Source organism: Orycteropus afer, unplaced genomic scaffold (assembly GCF_000298275.1).
Source record: "Orycteropus afer afer isolate SDZICR_OR568_19922 unplaced genomic scaffold, OryAfe1.0 scaffold00893, whole genome shotgun sequence".
Lineage (NCBI taxonomy): Eukaryota > Metazoa > Chordata > Mammalia > Tubulidentata > Orycteropodidae > Orycteropus > Orycteropus afer.
The window spans coordinates 48,504-66,981 of record NW_006922480.1 but is presented as its reverse complement, the minus strand read 5'-3'; the positions used below and the strand labels follow the sequence as shown (position 1 = coordinate 66,981).

Below are 18,478 nucleotides of genomic sequence, written 5' to 3'. Positions count from 1 at the left end.
TCTCTCTTCCCACTTCTTCCCTGTAGTTACCTTTCCCCTATGTCTTTCTTTCCTATGCATTCCTGCCCTCTAAGCTACCTCCCTGTGCAAATACTGTCCTTCTGTTCTCTCATGATTGATCAACTGATTGTTCTAAGGAGTGTATCTATCTGATGTAAATGTTCACCCTATAAGCCTGTCTATTGTTTGGCTGGAAGCCAGGGGAGTAAATTCAATCCCAGACCTGAAGGGTAACTACAGGTCATAGTCTTGGAAATTTCGCTAGGCTCTATCGGACCAGTAAACCTGACTTTTTTTTTTTTTTTTTTTATGATTTTGAGTTTTGTTCCACATTGTTCTCCCACTTTAGCCAGGATCTCTTGCACTGACCCCTTTCTGAGTGGTTGACAGTCATAGCCAGGCACCAACTAGCTCTTCTGAAAACGAACAATTTCTTTAATTTCTTGTCACTTTTGAACGTTTACTCAGCTATCTATAATATTCTAAGGTCCAAGTTATTTCCATTCAATACTTTGAAAATGGTATACACTTTTGACTTATTCCTTTCTTCTTTACAGACGAGAATTTTATGTCAATCTGATTCTAATTCTGTTAAGAGTAATCTGTTTTACCTTGGGTATCTCAACAAGCCAGCATGGATTTTAGCTTCTATTGAAGGAAACTTTAAAGTGAATCTGTTAGGCCTAAAAGTACTTTGTTCAGCCTCTATCTCATAAAGAATTACCTTTGCTGACAATATATATAGGAGCTCTGGTGGCATAGTGCCTAACGCATTTGACTGCTAACCAGAAGTCTGGCGATTCAAACCTACCAGCCACTCCTCAGAAGGAAGACTGGGCAATCTACTTCCATAAAGAAACCATGTCGGAAAACCAAAGACATACATATATATATATATATATATGTGTATATATATATATGTGTGTGTATAGGAGCTCTGGTAGCGTAGTGGCTAAAGCACTTGACTGCTAACCAGAAGGCTGGCGGTTCAAACCCACCAGCCACTCCTCGGAAGGAAGGTTGGGCAATCCTACTTCCGTAGTGATACTGCCTCGGAAACCCAAGGAGGAGTCGCTATGAGTTGGGGCTGACTTGACGGCAAACAACAACAACAACAACATATGTGTATATATATGTGTGTGTGTGTGTGTGTGTGTGTGTGTATACACACACACAGAAAAAGAGAATATTTAATACTTAGAGAAGCTAAAAAAATAACTTTCTTGCAACTTACCACGTCATGGTAAATAAAATTAAAATTAGGTTTTGATAGTAATGAGTTATAATTTTTCTATAGATTTTTATATTGCAATTCAATGTAAAAATATAAAATCTTTCTTGTTTTCAAATTTATTATGACAGAGAATGATATGGAATATAAATTTTATACCACAGATATTAAAGGACTTGATGGAATAAAACAAGTTTTTGTAAGAAAAAGTGTTAGCTCACAAAATATTTTTTGCTTTTTATCCTTGTCTGACTTCCATAAAAAAACTATAAAAAGCCAGAAAAACTGTTGGCTTTGTTGCTTCTTTGCTTGCTTTTTTAGATGACTAGCATGATTTGTTTTTCTTTCTTGTATAAATCATAACAATTTCAGAAATTTAAATACAAGCTAAATGTTGGTTATATTTCAACTTTTCTCTCCTTGAATTTTTTTTCTTTGATATTCTTGAATTGCAAGCTTAGTTAATTTTCCTTCTTTTCAGTCTGCTACTGGAAATATTTAAGACAATGATTTTTCCTCGCAGTAGAACTTTAGCAGAATTTCCTAAATGTCCAAGAACACTATCTTTTCTCCATAGTATGTACTTGCCTATTTGATTTCCTTTTGAGTTGTTTTCAAAAGAGGATCTTTTAATTTTAATTTTTACAATATTGCCAAATTTTTCTGAAGTCAAAAAGTCATATCCTGGCAGAGTCATCCAACAATTTAATTTAGTACAATTTAGTTTAGTATATATATCTTTCTATATCCTCCCCATAACTGACGGGAGAATGCCTCTAGCAATAGAAAACCGCCACCCATTCCATTTGTTCTCTTGCATTCTGAGTAGAAATCTACCTCTTCATCTTATCTTAATTCTTCCCAGTTTTATTCACAATATATAATATGCAAACACACAGCTTGTTGACACGGCAAGCTTTTCTTGCTTTTTAAAAGGAGTTATCAAAGACTCAAGAGAAAAGTAATGAATCTCATATGTATATTAAGACATTTAAGGAGTTGCAATACCTTCCTAGTAATGTTATTATTTTACTTGGAAACAAAAAGCATAAAAATAGAGATATAGATATTTGGGAACAATCACAACAAAGATTAGATACTAGCTGAGTTGAAATAAGAAACCTCTGGGAGTTGGTTGTTCTAAGGAGAAGAATAATAGAATACAAAGTTGGAAGCAGAGGGAAAGAGATGACAGAAAGATACAGAGGAAGGAAAAAGGAAAGTTGGGATAAATCTAAAAGCAGAGTTGTTTAGAAGAGAAGGTTAATAATGCTACAAGAGAAACTCAAGGTGAGTAGAAAGAAATTAAAGATCAAGGTAATGTGTGTATGGCAGAATGAAAAGTAAAAGAAGAAAAGCCTGACAGTAGTGCTCAAGTAAAGGAACTTATTTCTTGAAAATGATTATTGTGTTTGCTAAGGACTGTTCCCTACCTTAGACAACTAGTTATTAAAAAGACATAATAAATATAATAAATATAAATCATTAGAGTTTTTAACTGTATTATTTATACCCAGATTACAGAAATAAAAAAATTAAAGTTAGAAGAAACTGTGTTAAAAATGTTAAACCCTGTTAAAGGCAACAAAGGTGAATATTATTATATACAATTTATTTCAGTAACAAAAAAGTTAAACCTTACCCAAAAGTTGAGTTCAGATGCTCCCAATCTTTGAATTTTAGTTCTCTTTAGAATTATAACCTAAATATATGACAGAAAAATAAAACAATTAAAATTAACACACATTTTGTGAATGGTACATTTCAAAAATTACTACTCCCTTCCATCTTGGTTATCATCAGCCATTTCTACCTTAATTGTTGATTTTTCAAATTGTATATATGGTAAATTTCCTTGAGGTGATGTCTAAATACTTCCTGTGCCGACAAAAAGTTGCCTCTTGAATCAAGTTAATTCCTCACTAATTTAATCTGGAGTTTTCTGAGTAATTCCCCTAAAGAAGCAGATGGTGCATTGGTGATGATCACTGCAAGTGTACATTGTGTAGCAAAACAGTGAATCAAATTAACATGAAAATCCTTTCTTTACAAACTCCCAGATGAAATATTTTTAAATGTTTTTAAAATGAACAACTGAACTTTTAAGAAAGAAAAAGAACTTTCTAGACGGTAGAAACAAGAAGGTGATTTAGGAAAAAAACAAAAAACTGAAAACATTAGTCATTGAGATGACCTATGGCAGTCTTTAAGAAGATTGAAAAACTATGTTACACTCCAGCAATAATAGTAAAGTTCAACAAGATAGAAAATAACAAATGCTTAAGGGGGGTATGGAAAGGTTGGAACCCTCATACAGCCTGTGGGACTGTAAAATAGTTCAACTACTGTGGAAAACGATATTGTTGTTGTTGTTATTTGCCATTGAGTCGGACCCGACTCATAGTGACCCCTCCTTGGGTTTTCGAGGCAGTATCACTATGGAAGTATATTGCCCAACCTTCCTTCTGAGGAGTGGCTGGTGGGTTTGAACCTCCAGCCTTCTGGTTAGCAGTCAAGTGCTTTAGGCACTACATTACCAGAGCTCCTGTGGAAAACGATATGGCACTTCCTTAAAAGTTGGAACTAGAAACAACATTTGATCCAACAATCCCACTACTAGGAATATATCCTAAAGGGGTGAGATCTGGAACACAAAAAGATATATGCACACCAATGTATATCACAGCACTATTCACAATAGCAAAGAGATGGAAACAACCTAAGTGTGCATCAACGGATAAATGGATAACCAAACTATGGTACACACACACAATGGAATGCTATGCAACACTAAAGAATAATAAAGAATCTATGAATCACCTGATAAATTCACCTGATAGTGAACTTGGAGTACATTATGCTGAGTAAAATAAGTCAATCATAGAAAGGCAAATATTGTATGAGTCTGTCATTATAAAAAATCAAGGAAAGGTTCACACCGGGAGGGAAATTTTCTTTGCTGGCTACCAGGGAAGGGGGTGGTGGTGTTACTGCTGATGAGTTAAGAGATGTGTTGATGTGGGTGAAGGGAAAGACAATATAATAAAAGTGTGTGACCAGCACACTATCATTAAGGAAGAGGAAGACACAGACAGAAAAGTGTCCAAGAGGTACAGATAACAAAGGTAAATATTATTACATACACATTTATCAGTATTAACAAACACTAATCTTTAGGTAGATATATAGGTAGACAGGCAAGATTAGGTATGGGTAGGCAAATGGGAATATACCCATGAGAATACATAGGTTTGGGAGATGACATTCCTGCACATAGTTGTATGTGGTATAAAACTGTCTATGTACATTATAGAGCTAATGGGACAAAGTTAGGATAACTTCTTAGCCACAACCAAGCACCTTGAGTGAGTGAATTGCTGAGCCTGCTGGCTCAGGACTATAGTTGCAGGGGACATCAAGCTCAATTGGTTCAACATAGTACATAAAAACATTCTTTTACATCTTACTTTGGTGAGCAGCAACTAGGGTCTTAAAAGCTTAGAAGTGGCCATCTAAGGTGCAACTATTGGTCTCTCCTCATATAGAGCAAAGAAGAATGAAGAAAATAAAAGAGACAAAAACAATTAGTCCAAGGGACTGATGAACCATGGGAACCTCAGCCTACATGACCCTGAAGACAGAAGAACTAGATGATATCCAGATACCATTGCCAACCACTCAGAGAGGGATCAAAATTGGAGATCCTCATAGAGTGGGGGGAAAATGTGGAACAGAACACAAAAAAATAGAAAAGACCAGGATCACTAGCCAGATAGAAGCTGGTGAAACCCTTGAGACTGTGATCCCAAGTTACCCTTTGGGCCTGGAATTGGACTCACTCCCATAGGTCAGCTCTTAGGCAAATAATTATCTATTATTATCTATTATTGTTCAGCCGACAAGCTGAACAACTACACCAGGAAGATGCACTTCTTAGAACAGTCAACAGCAGGAGATTGGAAGGGCAGCTTTTTGACAGGGAGAAAGCTAGGCAGGCAGGAATACATAGGTAAGATGGACACAGGGAAGGAACAACCACAGGAAGTAGGTGGGAGGAGAGTTGTTACATTTTGGGGATTGTAATAGGTGCCATGGAACAAAATGTGTATGAACTATTGAGTGTAAAATGAATCTGCTTTGTAAAAGTGCACCCATGTTACAATAAAAAATTAAAAAAAAAAACTATCAGAAGAGCAGCAAAAGAGGAGTAAAGTAAGAAGCTGGAGTTGAAACATATGCATAAAGCTGGGGTCTTCAGAAACTCTACCCTCAGTGACTAGAAATTCTCTACCTACCATGTCTAGAAACCGACAAAGAAGGGAAATGAAAAAGATGTATGTTGATACTTACTCGTACAAAAAAGGATAAATCAGAATACTAATGAGACTTCTTACCTACAAGGAGTCTGTAGGAAGAGGGTGGAAAGAAATAGGGAGATAATGGGGTTGCAAGAGATGAGGGGAGAGTGATACTTTTCAGAATTTAGCTTTTTGTCTATTTCTTACACTTCAAAAGATGGTAATATTTCACCTATCCCCTAAAATAAATTAAGTGATTAAAATCAACCAGGGTAAAATTGTTTCTGTCAAGTTGTAGTAGCAGGCAACAGATTTTCTGTCCCGTCTGAAATGACTAACAAAAGAAGGCAAAACATAGAAAACAACAGTTTTTAAGAAACTGGACATCAGGCAAGAGAGGACACTGATCCCTGAGAGATGGAAAAAATGAGGTGAGTCCTCTGATTGTCCCAGCTTACTGCCTTTATAGAGTGCCCAGGCTGTAGCACGGGGAGGGAGAATATAATAGTCTCCTTGAGTTGAGGAAATGGAGATAGGAGCCTATTAAGACAAAGGAAGCTAGAGTTTTCAGGTCAGAGTAGTGGAGAGCAGAAAGCAGCATAGAGATAGGGGTCCAAAGATCTGTGGTAGGTCTCCTTCAAGTCTTCGGCAGACTACTGATTATCACACACATATTTAAAAAAAAAAAAAAAGAAAAAACCCTGAAACAATTAGAGGGAACAATATCCATAGCGTAGATAAACAAGGAATAGTTCTTATTCCTGCATGGAGTAGAATATATCATAAATCATGGATGTCAAGTACTGTTAACAGATGGTTTGCCTCAGTGGGGGGGTAATATTATTAATATTAAACAAAATACTATTTTAGCCTCACTTAAAAAAATATTAAAATCAATACCCAAAGATCAAATTGTTTTCATGTAATTTAACTGCATTACAGACTAATGCTTAACACTATTTCTAGGAATAAAAGAATATCCAGGATGCAACAAAGTAAAATATATGAAGTCTGGCACTCAATCAAGGAGCTCTGGTGGTGTGGTGGGCAAGGCATTTGTATGCTAACCAGGAGTTTGGTGGTTCAAATCCACCAGGTGCTCTGTGGAAGAAAGATGAGACAATCTATTTCTGTAAAGATTTACAGCCTTAGAAACCCAGTGGGGGTCACTATGAGTCAAAATTAACTCAATGGCAGTGGGTTTGGCTTTTTTTGGGAAGGGGCATTCATTCAAACACTACAAGGCATGCAGAGAAGCAGAAAAACAAACCCATAATGTAGTGAAAAATTAATCAATTAAAAATGATCCCTCCTTGGGTTTCCAAGACAGTAGCACTATGGAAGTAGATTGCCCAGTCTTCCTTCCAAGGAGTGGCTGGTGGGTTTGAACTGCCAGCCTTCTAGTTAGCAGTCAACTGCCTTAGGCACTACGCCACCAGAGCTCCTAGAAATAACATGGATGATAGAATTAGTAGTTGGAAACAATTCTAGTTATTGTAACTGTATTACACATGGTGAAAAAGCCACAGAAAAGAGTGAGCTTGTTAAGTAGAGACATGGTACAAATAAAAAAGATCCAAACTGAACTTTTAGATATGAAAACGACAACACCTGAGATGAAACATACACTGGATAGGATTAACATCAGATAGACACTGCTGGAAAAAAAGATTAGTGAGCCTGCAGACATATAGATAGAAACTATTTGAACTAAAACAGAGAAATAAAAATACTGGAAAAAATAACAGAGTAACAGAGAACCATACCACAATTTCAAGAAGTCTAATATATGTGTTACTAGAGTCCCTAGAAATGTGGGGAGTGGAAAAATATGTTAAGAAATAATGGCCAAAAGTTTTCCAAATTTTATAAAAATTATAAACTCAGAGATCCAATAATTTCAATGAACCCCAAACACAAGAAACATTTAGAAAGAGTAAGGCACATTATAATCAAATCATACAAAATCACTTATAAACAGAAAATCTTAAGAATAGCCAAAGAAATTAGACCTGTTAAGTCAGAGGAAAAAAAGGTAAGGATGCTAGCAGATTTCTCACTTGAAAAAAAAAAATGCAAGCATCAAGACAGTGGAGCAAGATCTTTAAAACACAGAAAGATGAATACTGTCAATATATAATTTTATATTCCTAACAAAATGTATCTTTCAAAAATGATGCCAAAATAAAGACTTCATGACTTCATGAGATACATGCATGACAAGAAATGTTAAAGGGGGTCATCAGATAAGGAAAAATTATATCAAATGTTGCAGTGTAGTAAATTACTCAGTATGGCTTTTCTATCCATAAGTCATTGTAAACTCAGTGGTGGAATGAGCAACTGAGGAGCTCCTGATTGTAAATGTTATCCACCTGGGTTATTTCTGTTGGGAATGGCACAACACAATGTTATGGGAGGCTCTCTCTCAGGTGCTTAGAGTTCTGATGCTATGATTGGCTAGTTTGACCACCCTGCCAGGCTCAAAAAGAGGTCTCCTAGAGGCAGAACTCTCTCTGACCACTGGTTGAGGAAGACATGCTGCTGAAAGAGACACGCGCTACTGAAAGAGACATGTGTTGCTGGGAAAGAGACACAAGAGACATGCGTTGCTGAGTAAGACACCGAGGGACCAGCACTGCTGGGGGAGAGACTGTGAGAGACTTGGCTGAGAGACAGTGGCCTGGGAGAGAGATTGAGCATTTTTCCTGAACTTGAATTGTAGCCTGGTGCTTCCCTAATAAACCCCATAATCTGTGAGTTCTGTGTGGCCACTGCAGCGAATTATCGAACCCAGGAGAGAGGTGGTGGGTGCTTTGGGAGGAACGGTTGGAGAAAGGACTGGAGGGAGGCAGCATGTCTGGCCTTGCAGTAATAGGCCTTGGGCTATTAATGGTGATTCTGCCTTCCTCTTGTGGGGTTCTAGGAGGTCAGAACATGTGGCCTCCTTGCCCTTTTTTGCAAATGTCAATTTAGTTCTACAGAAATGAAGGGCACTGGAAATAGTAACTATGGGGTAAATTTATAAGTTTTTAAAAAATATTAAAATATTTTACAGATAGTGACTGCTTATTAAAAAATCAATAAAACTTTCAGTGATTTATGCTATATATAAATAAAATATATGATAATAGCACAAAATAAATAAAAATGCAACATATAAAAATATGTGGGATGTTGTTAAAAGTACTTTGAGGGAAATTCATAGCAATAAACATCTGTGTTAGGAAAAAAAAAATCAATGACCTCACCTTCTACCTTAAAAAATGAGAAAGAGGAAAATAAAACCAAAATAAACAGAAGAAATGATGTAATAAAGATAGATTAGAAATCAATGCAACAGTAAAGAAAAAAGTAGAGAAAATTAATGAAACTGAAAATTGGTTCCTTGAGAAGAACAATAAAATTGATAAACCTCTAGTCAGATTGATCATAGAAAAAAGAAAGACAAATTTCCAGTATCAGGAATGTGAGAGATGATATCACTGTAGATTTTGCAGATACATAAAAGATAATATGGGAAAGTTATGAACAATTTTGACAATAAGTTTGACATCTTAAATAAAATGGACAGATTACTTGAAAGACACAAACTAGAAAAGTTCACACAATGGTCTGCTCCTAGGAAGACTACAACCAAGAAGACCATGTGGGGCAGTTCTTCACTGTCAGGTGGGGCTGCCACAAGTCAAAACTGATTTTATGGTACCAAACAACCACAACAACACAGAGCACACGCGTTACACCTCATAGTGATACACAAATCATCTATTTCAATCCTATACAGTGAGCTTGAAACACAGTATGACCTTAGGTCGTCCTAACACCACTCTTCTGCACCATGACTGGGAAGTTGTTTCACACTGCACCATAAATTCTGCTTTTTGTTGAATTCTACTTTGAACAGATGAACTCATACAGATCAATATCTGTCTTTGCATTTTCAGAGACTCTGGAGTGATGTAATGAAAGCCAATAATGAATCATGTTACAATAGCCAATGAAAATAGAAAAAATTATATGCAATGGGAGAGTGCCTCTTAAATATAAAATTCACTACCAAAAATAAATTAATAAATAACTCACTCAAGGAAAAATAAATAACCCAAGTATTTTCATATCTAGTAAAGAAGTGTGTGTGTGTGGGGGGGATTTCTGCAACGGAAGGACCAGATGTCTTCATTCATAAAATCTATCAAACATTTAGGGAAGAAATCAAATGTATTTTATACAACTTATTTCAGAAAACTGAAGAGGAAGGAATACATTCTAACTTACTCTATGAGACTAGCACTATGCTGTTGCCAAAACAAGGCAAAGATATCACAAGAAAACTATGTACCAATGTTCCTTATGAATGGAACAACAATTCTAAATAATATTTTAGAAAAGTATATCCAACAACAAATAAGTAAAGAGGATAATACATAATAATCAAATTGAAGTCTATCCAAGGAATGCAAAGGTGATATATAACATTTGAAAATCAATCAGTATTCACCATATTAACTAGAAGAGAAATCATATAATATTACATTATTCCCAAAATTCATTTCTGAAAAAAAAACAAAACTCACAGCAAACTAGGAATACATGGGAACTTCCTTAAGCCAATAAAAAGACTCTGAAAAACCTATAGCTAACTCCATACGTGGAGTCACAGTGTGGTGCACATGGTTAATACACTCAGCTGCTAACCAAAAATTTGGAAGCTGGAGTTCACCCAGAGACACCGTGGAAGAAAGGCCTGGCAGTGTACTTTCAAAAAATTCACCACTGAGAACCTTAGGGAGCCAAGTTGTACTCTGACATGCATGGGTAGCCATGAGCTGAAGTTAAGTCAATAGCAACTAGTTAACAACTTACTTAATGATGAAAGACTCAATGCTTTTCCCCTAAGATGAGACATAAGACAAGGATGTCCACTTTCACCACGTTTATTGTAGCCAGTTTAGTAGCGCAAGAAAAAGAGAAAAAGGGTATCGCTTTGAATGTTTATTTGCAGACAATGTGATCATCCATGTATGAATCAGATGGATTTTATATAAAAGCTAGTAGAATGAATAAAAAGAAAAAGAAAAGAAAAAAAAATGTTGGGGTAGAGAGAAAAGAGAAGGGTTACTACTAAAAGGCAAAAAAGGTGTAGGAAGCAAAAATATTAAAATGCAAAGGCAATCCCAAAAGATTCTATTTGTGCACCACACTTGGAAAAATGCTATATTTTGATGCCGTTGTGGCTGGTATAATTTCTAGTAAATGTGAAGTTGAGAGATGGGGGAGAACATTCCAGGTCCCTGCTTATGACCATCAGAAGTGTGACTATAAAGTACTGACATTGATTTACTGAATCACCATTCCAAACAAATATCCAAATGAGTGTAATCCCATTAAAATATATCACATGAGGGAGATTATAAACTTCTTGTAATTATGTTGCCATTGCTCAAAATAGTTTTGGAACTCTTATTTCTAAATTGCCTTCAGATATAATTTTCCAGGTCTTAAGAAAATTGGTCTTACTACTTTATTGTCACACCACATTTTGATCAAGATCACTATTAGCAGCCCAATCACCCAGCTTATTCACAAGACTTGGCTCCAGATAACTTTTGAGACTTTCCAAAAATCAGATCCACGCATGAAAGATGATGATTTGTCACCATTAGGATACTCAAAAGAAGGTGACAGTCTGTGAAGGCAATTCAGAGGAGTTCCAAAAATGTTTTTGGCAATGGCAGTGTCACTGCAATAAGTATTTATGCTACTGAAGTGACTTTACAAGGAAAAAATCATTGTTATACTATGTTGTGGCATATTTTAAAAGTAAGTTTCAGTACCTTCTGATCATTTTTAAGTATTTACATAAGCACTTCGTTAAAAAGAAAAACTTTGAACTATATTATTTTTCAAGGATGAAATAGAGAAAAATCTTTCCTTAGGAAAATCTTGTCATCATGTGAATGATAATCAGGAAAGAAACCTATTTATTTTCCTAAACCTGTGTTAGATGGGTAAATCAGCTATGGGACAGATTAAAAGGAAAAACAAACAGAAAAAACACCTTCATGAGTTTAACACTTACCCATGTCATTAACAAAGATGAGGAATAATAAGAAGATAAGTACATTGGATTTCCAAACATTAAAATGAAACAAAGCAGAACTGAAATCTGCAAAATGAAGAAAACAAACATGTTTTATACTTATTAGGTATATAACAAAATGTATACTTTGCATAAAGAAGAAGACTAATAGATCTTGGCCAAAGAAAAACAACAGAATTTCAACTAATTAATGGATCCTAAATTTTAAAGTTCAAGACCACAAATTCTACATAGCAGAATGTAATTCTTTTCTCCATCTGCTACTTGGTTAAAAAACAAAAAGAAGAAGAAAATAAATAAGTAAATAAATAAAGCATCTATTGATTATATTAACATAGTGATTATATAACTATGTTTTCTTAATATTATTTTTGTTAGATTACTAGACAATCTCCATCACTTATTAATCTTTACTTAATCATCTCATGTGTTGTTAAGGAAGATGTGCTTAGGAACTAAAATAAAAACAAAAATGCAACATGAAAACTTCATTTACTGAGTGTCATGCTCATTCAAAGTGTTAAAATTTCAAGCCTCCAGGAAAAAAAAGGAAGTTTCAAAATAAATGAGGGTGATAATAAACAAAACACATAAAAGACAAAATAATGAAAGTTTACAAGACATTTGCATTCTAGTTGAACATATAATCTTCTGTTACAATATGGTATCTATCACGTGCATTTTCAGTCTTACTTCTGAATAGCATTAATATTCTATGTATTGAATACTATCAAAGTGGTAGAACCCATTAAAAGAGGATATCAGTTCTGTTTTATAAACTGTGAGGATTTATTTTAATATTTTACTTATAAATATTAAAAATGTTACCATGTTCATATAAATGATCTTCTGAAATTTGTATGACTCAATGTACCCCACAACATACATGGGAAATAATGAGGCTATCTGAAATAAAAATATAAAAAAGCAAAAGTGAAATGAATTATAGAAAACATACATTTCACTATTCATAGGTAAAGTAAATATAAGAGTTTTATTTTCAGTAATCATGGACAAAGTGATTTGAATTAACTTTCCCATTGAGAACTAACATAGCTAAGAAAATGTTTATAAAGATCTGCATGAAAGTCACAAATGATTAATAAGGAAGTAAACAATTATGAAGCTAAGATCAAGGAAAAATGGAAATCGATAGTGGTGAGCATGTTTTGGGTCATTTTTCCTAGAGGTTTCTGCCAATCCCGGTAAAGGTGGAGGACTTCCAGTTTCATTAGAGGCAGTCGGGAGACTGACAAACTAGCTGGGCAGAGCTTTCAACAGACACAATAGTCAGGGTACATCAAGAAGGGGATCCCTGGTGAACCCCCAGTCTTTGGTTTAGGTCCTGAAAGGGCTTTATTCTAGGACGAAGAGTAAACCAGCAGTAGAGTAATAGGGAAAATTGTGTGTGGGGTCAGTGGCTCATGTTGAATCTGTAGATCATTTTGGGTTATATTGTATCTTAACAATATTAAGTCTTCCAATCCATGATCATGGGATGTATTTCCATTTATTTATGTCTTCTTTAATTTCTTTCAGTATTATTGTATATTTCAGTGTAGAAGTTTTTCACTTTTGTGATTAAATTTACTCTTAGATATGTTATTCTTTCAGATGCTATTTTAAATAAGATAGGTTTCTTCATTTCCTTTCTAAACTGTTCAGTACAGTATATAGAAATACAACTGATTTTTGCATGTTGATCTTGTACCCTGTAACTTTGCTGAGATAACTTATTAGCTCTAGTAACCTTCCTGTAGAATTCAAGAGAGGTTCAACATAAAAAATCGATCATTGTGAAATACCATATTAGTAGAACAAAGGGAAAAAAAACCCACATGATCATCTCAATTGATACAGAAATCCCTCCTTTCCACATTGGATGCCTTTTTTCTTGTCTAATTACTCTGGCTAGAACTTCCAGTACAATGTAGAATAGCAGTAGGGAAAATACATATCCTTGTCTCATTCCTGATTTCAGGGATAAAGCCTTCAATATTTCACCACTGTGTATGATTTTAGCTGTAGGTTTTCCATAAATGTCTTCATCATGTTGAGGAAGTTCACTAATGTTTTTTTTTTTTTTTAAATCATGAAGGGCTGCTGAATTTTGTCAAATGCCTTTTCTGCATCAATTGAGATGATAGTATATGTGTGTGTGTTTCATTGCATTAATGTGGTATATTATATTTATTGATTTTATGTTGAACCACTATTGCCTTCCTGAGATAAATCTACTTGTCCATAGTGTATAATCCGTTTAATATGCTATTGTATTTGGTTTTTTGGTATTATGTTAAGGAGTGTTGGATTTACATTCACAAGGGATACTGGGCTCTAATTTTCTGTTCTTATGATGTCTTTATCACACCCTTTGATATCAGGGTAATGCTGGCCTCATAGAGTGAGTTAGGAAGTGCTTTCTAATTTTTGTAAGATTGTAGAAGCATCGGTGCTAATTTTTCTTTAGATGTTTGGCAGAATTCAGCAGTGAGACCATCTGGTCCTGGTCTTATCTTTCTTTGGACTTTTTGATTACTCACTCAATCTCTTTACCTTTTATAGATCTACTGAGATTTCCTGTTTCTTCTTGAGTCAGTTTATGTAATTTGTATGTATCTAGGAATTAGTCCCTTTCATCTAGTGTTCTGGTTACCTATTGTCACTCTGACAGGAATATACCACAAATGGGATGCTTGAACAAACAGGAGTTTATTCTCTTACAGTTTGGAGGCTTTAAGTCCACGTTCAAAGTGCCAGGTTAGGGGCTGGGTGAAAGTTCCTCAATCTTGGGTTTCAGCTCTGCCTCCCACTCCTGGCCCACTGGAGCTAGAGGCTTTTTTTTCACTCAGACAGCTGCTGGCTGGTGAGACTGACAAACCCAAGGTTGACAAGTAAAAAAGCACAGTCCTGATGTTACCAAACCACATGGCAGGCCATTAATTCAAGTCCATTGATAGTCCCAAGGTTGGCAGAGCATGGCAGGCTGCTGAACAATTACATGGCTACATGCAGGGTTCAAGCGTGCTGGAGCTGGAGACCATTCCCAAAGCTACTTCTTGTATATAGGAAGCAGACTTCATTCCTAAAGCAGCTACTCAGCTTCTCATGGTAGATGCCACCATGGAGATGACTACCAGTCTCATCATGGGGAATAACTACCACCATCTACCTAGCCACTCAACCAGGCCCAGCCAAGTTGACGTACAAACTTAACTACCACATCCAGATTATCTAGTGTGTTGGCATATAGCTGTTCATAGTATTCTCTCATAATCTTTTTAAATCTCACATCAGTAGAAATATCCTCACTACCATTCTGATTCTAGTTACTTGTGTCTTCTCTTTTTTCACTGTTGTTGTTAGGTGCCATTGAGTTGGTTTTGAATCACAGTGACAGTACAACAGAATGAAACACTGGCTGGTCCCGGGCCATTCTCACAATTGTTGCTGTGCTTGAGCCAATCATCACAGCCACTCTGTCAATATATCAAATTGAGGATTTCCCCTTTTTTGTTGACCATCTACTTTATACAGTATATTATGCTTCTCTAGGGACTGGTCCCCTGTGACAACATGACCAAAGTATATGAGATGAAGTCTGGTCATTCTTGCTACTAAGAAGAATTGGCTGCACTCCCTCCAAGACATTCATTAGTTCTTCTAGCTAACTTCTTCTAGTTAGTTCTCCATGGTACATTAAATATTCTTCACCAATACCACAATTCAAGTGCATAAATTCTTCTGCAGTCTTCCTTATTCATTAATTGTTCAGCTCTCACATGCACATGAGGCTATTGAAAAGATTATGGCTTGGAGTTAGTTAATCTTCAAAATTATATCTTTGCTCTTAAGACATCACTAAAAAGGAAAAAACAGGAACATTCGTCATGAATATAGATGCAAAAACCTTCAACAAAAATCCTAGCCAAAAGACTCCAACAACATATCCAAAAAATAATACATTATGACCAAGTGGGGTTCATATCAGGTATGCAAGTATAGTTCAACATTAGAAAAACAATCAACATCATCCATCACATAAATAAAACTAAGGAAAAGACCACATGATCATATCAATTGATGCAGAAAAGGCATTTAATAAAATCCAACACCCATTCCTGATAAGAAAAACTCTCAGGAAATAGGAATAGAAGCAACATTCCTCAACATAATAAAGACATATATGCAAAACCAACAGCCAACATTATTCTCAATGGAGACAGACTGAAACCATTCCCTTTGAAAACAAGAACCAGACAAGGATGCCCTCTATCACCACTTCTATTCAACATTGTACTGGAAGTCCTAGTTAGGGCAATAAGGCAAGAAAGAGAAATCAAAGGAATCCAAATTGGCAAGGAAGAAGTAAAACTATCCCTATTTGTTGGTGATATGATCCTATACCTAGAAAACCCAAGAGACTCAGTCAAAAATCCACCAGAACTAATTGAGAAATTTAGCACAGTGCCAGGATACAAGATCAACACCCAAAAATCAGTTGGATTCCTCTACACCAGCAAAGACATTGGTGAAAAAGAAATAAGTAAATCAATACTGTTTACAATAGCTACTAACAAAATAAAATACTTGGGAATAAATCTTACTGGGGACACAAAAGACCTCTACAAAGGAAACTATAAAAAAAAACTGCTTCAAGAAACCATAAGAGATATACATAAATGGAAGAACATCCCATGCTCATCGATAGGAAGATTGAACATTGTGAAAATGTCAATTCTACCCAAAGCAATCTATACATTCAGTGCAATCCCAATCCAGATGCCATCAACATTCTTTAAAGATAAGGAAAAAAACAATCACTAACGTTATATGGAAAGGAAAGAGACCTTGGATAAGCAAAGCACTATTGAAGAAGGTCTCACACTCCCAGATCTCAAAACTTACTGTACTGCCAGAGTAGTAATAATTGCCTGGTACTGGTACAATGACAGACACATAGACCAATGGAATAGAATTGAGACCCTGGAAATGGATCCATCGACCTATGGTCAGCTGATCTTTGACAAAGTGACCAAATCCATTACATGAGGAAAAGATTGTCTGTTTAACAAATGGTGCTAGAAAAACTGGACATCCATTTGCAGAGAAATGAAACAAGATCTGTACCTCACACCATACACAAAAACGAACTCCAGATGGATCAAAGACTTAAATGGGAAACCTAAAACTATAAAATTCCTCAAGGAAAAAATAAGGGCATTTGGGGCTCTAATATATGGCATAAATAGACTATCAAGCATAACCCAAAATGTGCAAACAGCAGAAGAGAAACCAGATGATTGGGACCTTCTAAAACTTAAATTTTTATGTGCTTCCAAAGACTTCTCCAAAAGAGTGAAAGGAGAACCTACAGATTGGGAAAAAATATTTGGCAACAACATATCTGACAAGGGATTTATCTCTAAAATTTATAGAAAACTCCAACACCTCAACAACAAAAAGACAAATAATCCAATTAAAAATGGGCAGAAGACACTTCACCAAAAGAGGATATTCAGGAGGCCAACAGACACATGAAAAAATGTTTACAATCATTAGCCATCAGATAGATGCAAATAAAAACAACAAGGAGATACTATCTTGCCCCAGCACCAGCAGTGAAGTTCAACAAGACAGAAAATAACAAATGTTGGCAAGGATGCTGAGAGATTTGGACTCTCATACATTGCTAGTAGACTGTGAAATGATACAACCACTGTGGAAAGCAGTATGGTGATTCTTTAAAAAGTTGGAATTAGAAATACCATTTGGCCCAGCAATTCCATTACTAGGTATATATCTTAAAGAAGTGAGAGCCAGGAAAAGGACAGATATATGCACACCCATGTTCACTGCAGCACTATTTACAATAACAAAAAGATTGAAACAATCTTGATGCTCATCAACAGAAGAATGGATAATCAAACTATGGTACATAGACACAATGGAATACTATGCAACCCTAAAGAGTAATGTAGAATCTGAAAAACACCACATAGCATGGATGAACTTGGAGGACTTTTTGCTGAGTTAAATTAGTCAATCACAGAATGACAGACATTGTATTAGTACGTTATTGTAAAAAGTCAAGGAAAGGTTCATACATGGAAGGGGTGGGAAGGGAGGGAACACTCTTAGATAGGTAGAGATATGTACTGATTTGAGTGAAGGGAAGGGCAATTTACAAATGTGAGTGATGAACACAGTGGCACTGAGGAAGAGGAAGACACAGAGAGGTGCATGGGAGGTACAAAAAACAAAGATGAAACCTTTCGCACATACAGTACTGCATTGTCAGTGATGGCAAACATTGATGTATGGGTGGATAGATGGGTAGACAGGCTGAACGATTAGATATGTCTATGCAGGGGGCAGTGTGCCCATGATCATGTATAGGGTTGGCAGATAATGTTTCTGCAAGTGTATTTGTATGTTCTGTAAGAATCTCCAGGTAAATAGGAGAGCTGACAAGGGACAAGTTTGTAGTCACCTCTTGGCCATAGCCAGCTGCCTGGAGGGAGCAAGTAGTTGGATCTGTGGGCTCGGAACCATGGTTGCAGGGGACGTCAAGCTCAACTGGCATAACATACTACACAAACACATTGTTCTACACCCTACTTTGGCAATTAGCAACTGGGATCCTAAAAGCTTACAAGCGGCCATCTAGATGCAACGATGGGTCTCACCTTGTCAAAAGCAGAGAAGAATGAAGAAAACCAAAGACACATGGAAACAATTAATCCAAGGGACTAGTATACAATGTGATCCTCAGCCTATATGACTATAAGACCAGAAGAACTAAATGGTGCCCAGCTACCACTGTCCACCAATCAGAGGGGGGGG

At 35.9% G+C, this 18,478-nt stretch overlaps 1 protein-coding gene across 1 annotated transcript in view; it reads right to left on the bottom strand.

Annotated features, from left to right (window-relative positions):
* LOC103212241 (probable C-mannosyltransferase DPY19L2) overlaps window positions 1–18,478 on the bottom strand; it is a gene marked incomplete at its 5' end in the record, with an annotated part of 130,002 nt that overhangs the window by 71,048 nt on the left and 40,476 nt on the right. Inside the window, 4 exons of the mRNA XM_007958243.1 lie at window positions 2,874–2,933; window positions 11,612–11,698; window positions 12,461–12,538; window positions 13,224–13,386. Coding sequence (XP_007956434.1) covers window positions 2,874–2,933; window positions 11,612–11,698; window positions 12,461–12,538; window positions 13,224–13,386 — 388 coding nt within the window. The remainder of the gene's footprint in view (window positions 1–2,873; window positions 2,934–11,611; window positions 11,699–12,460; window positions 12,539–13,223; window positions 13,387–18,478) is intronic.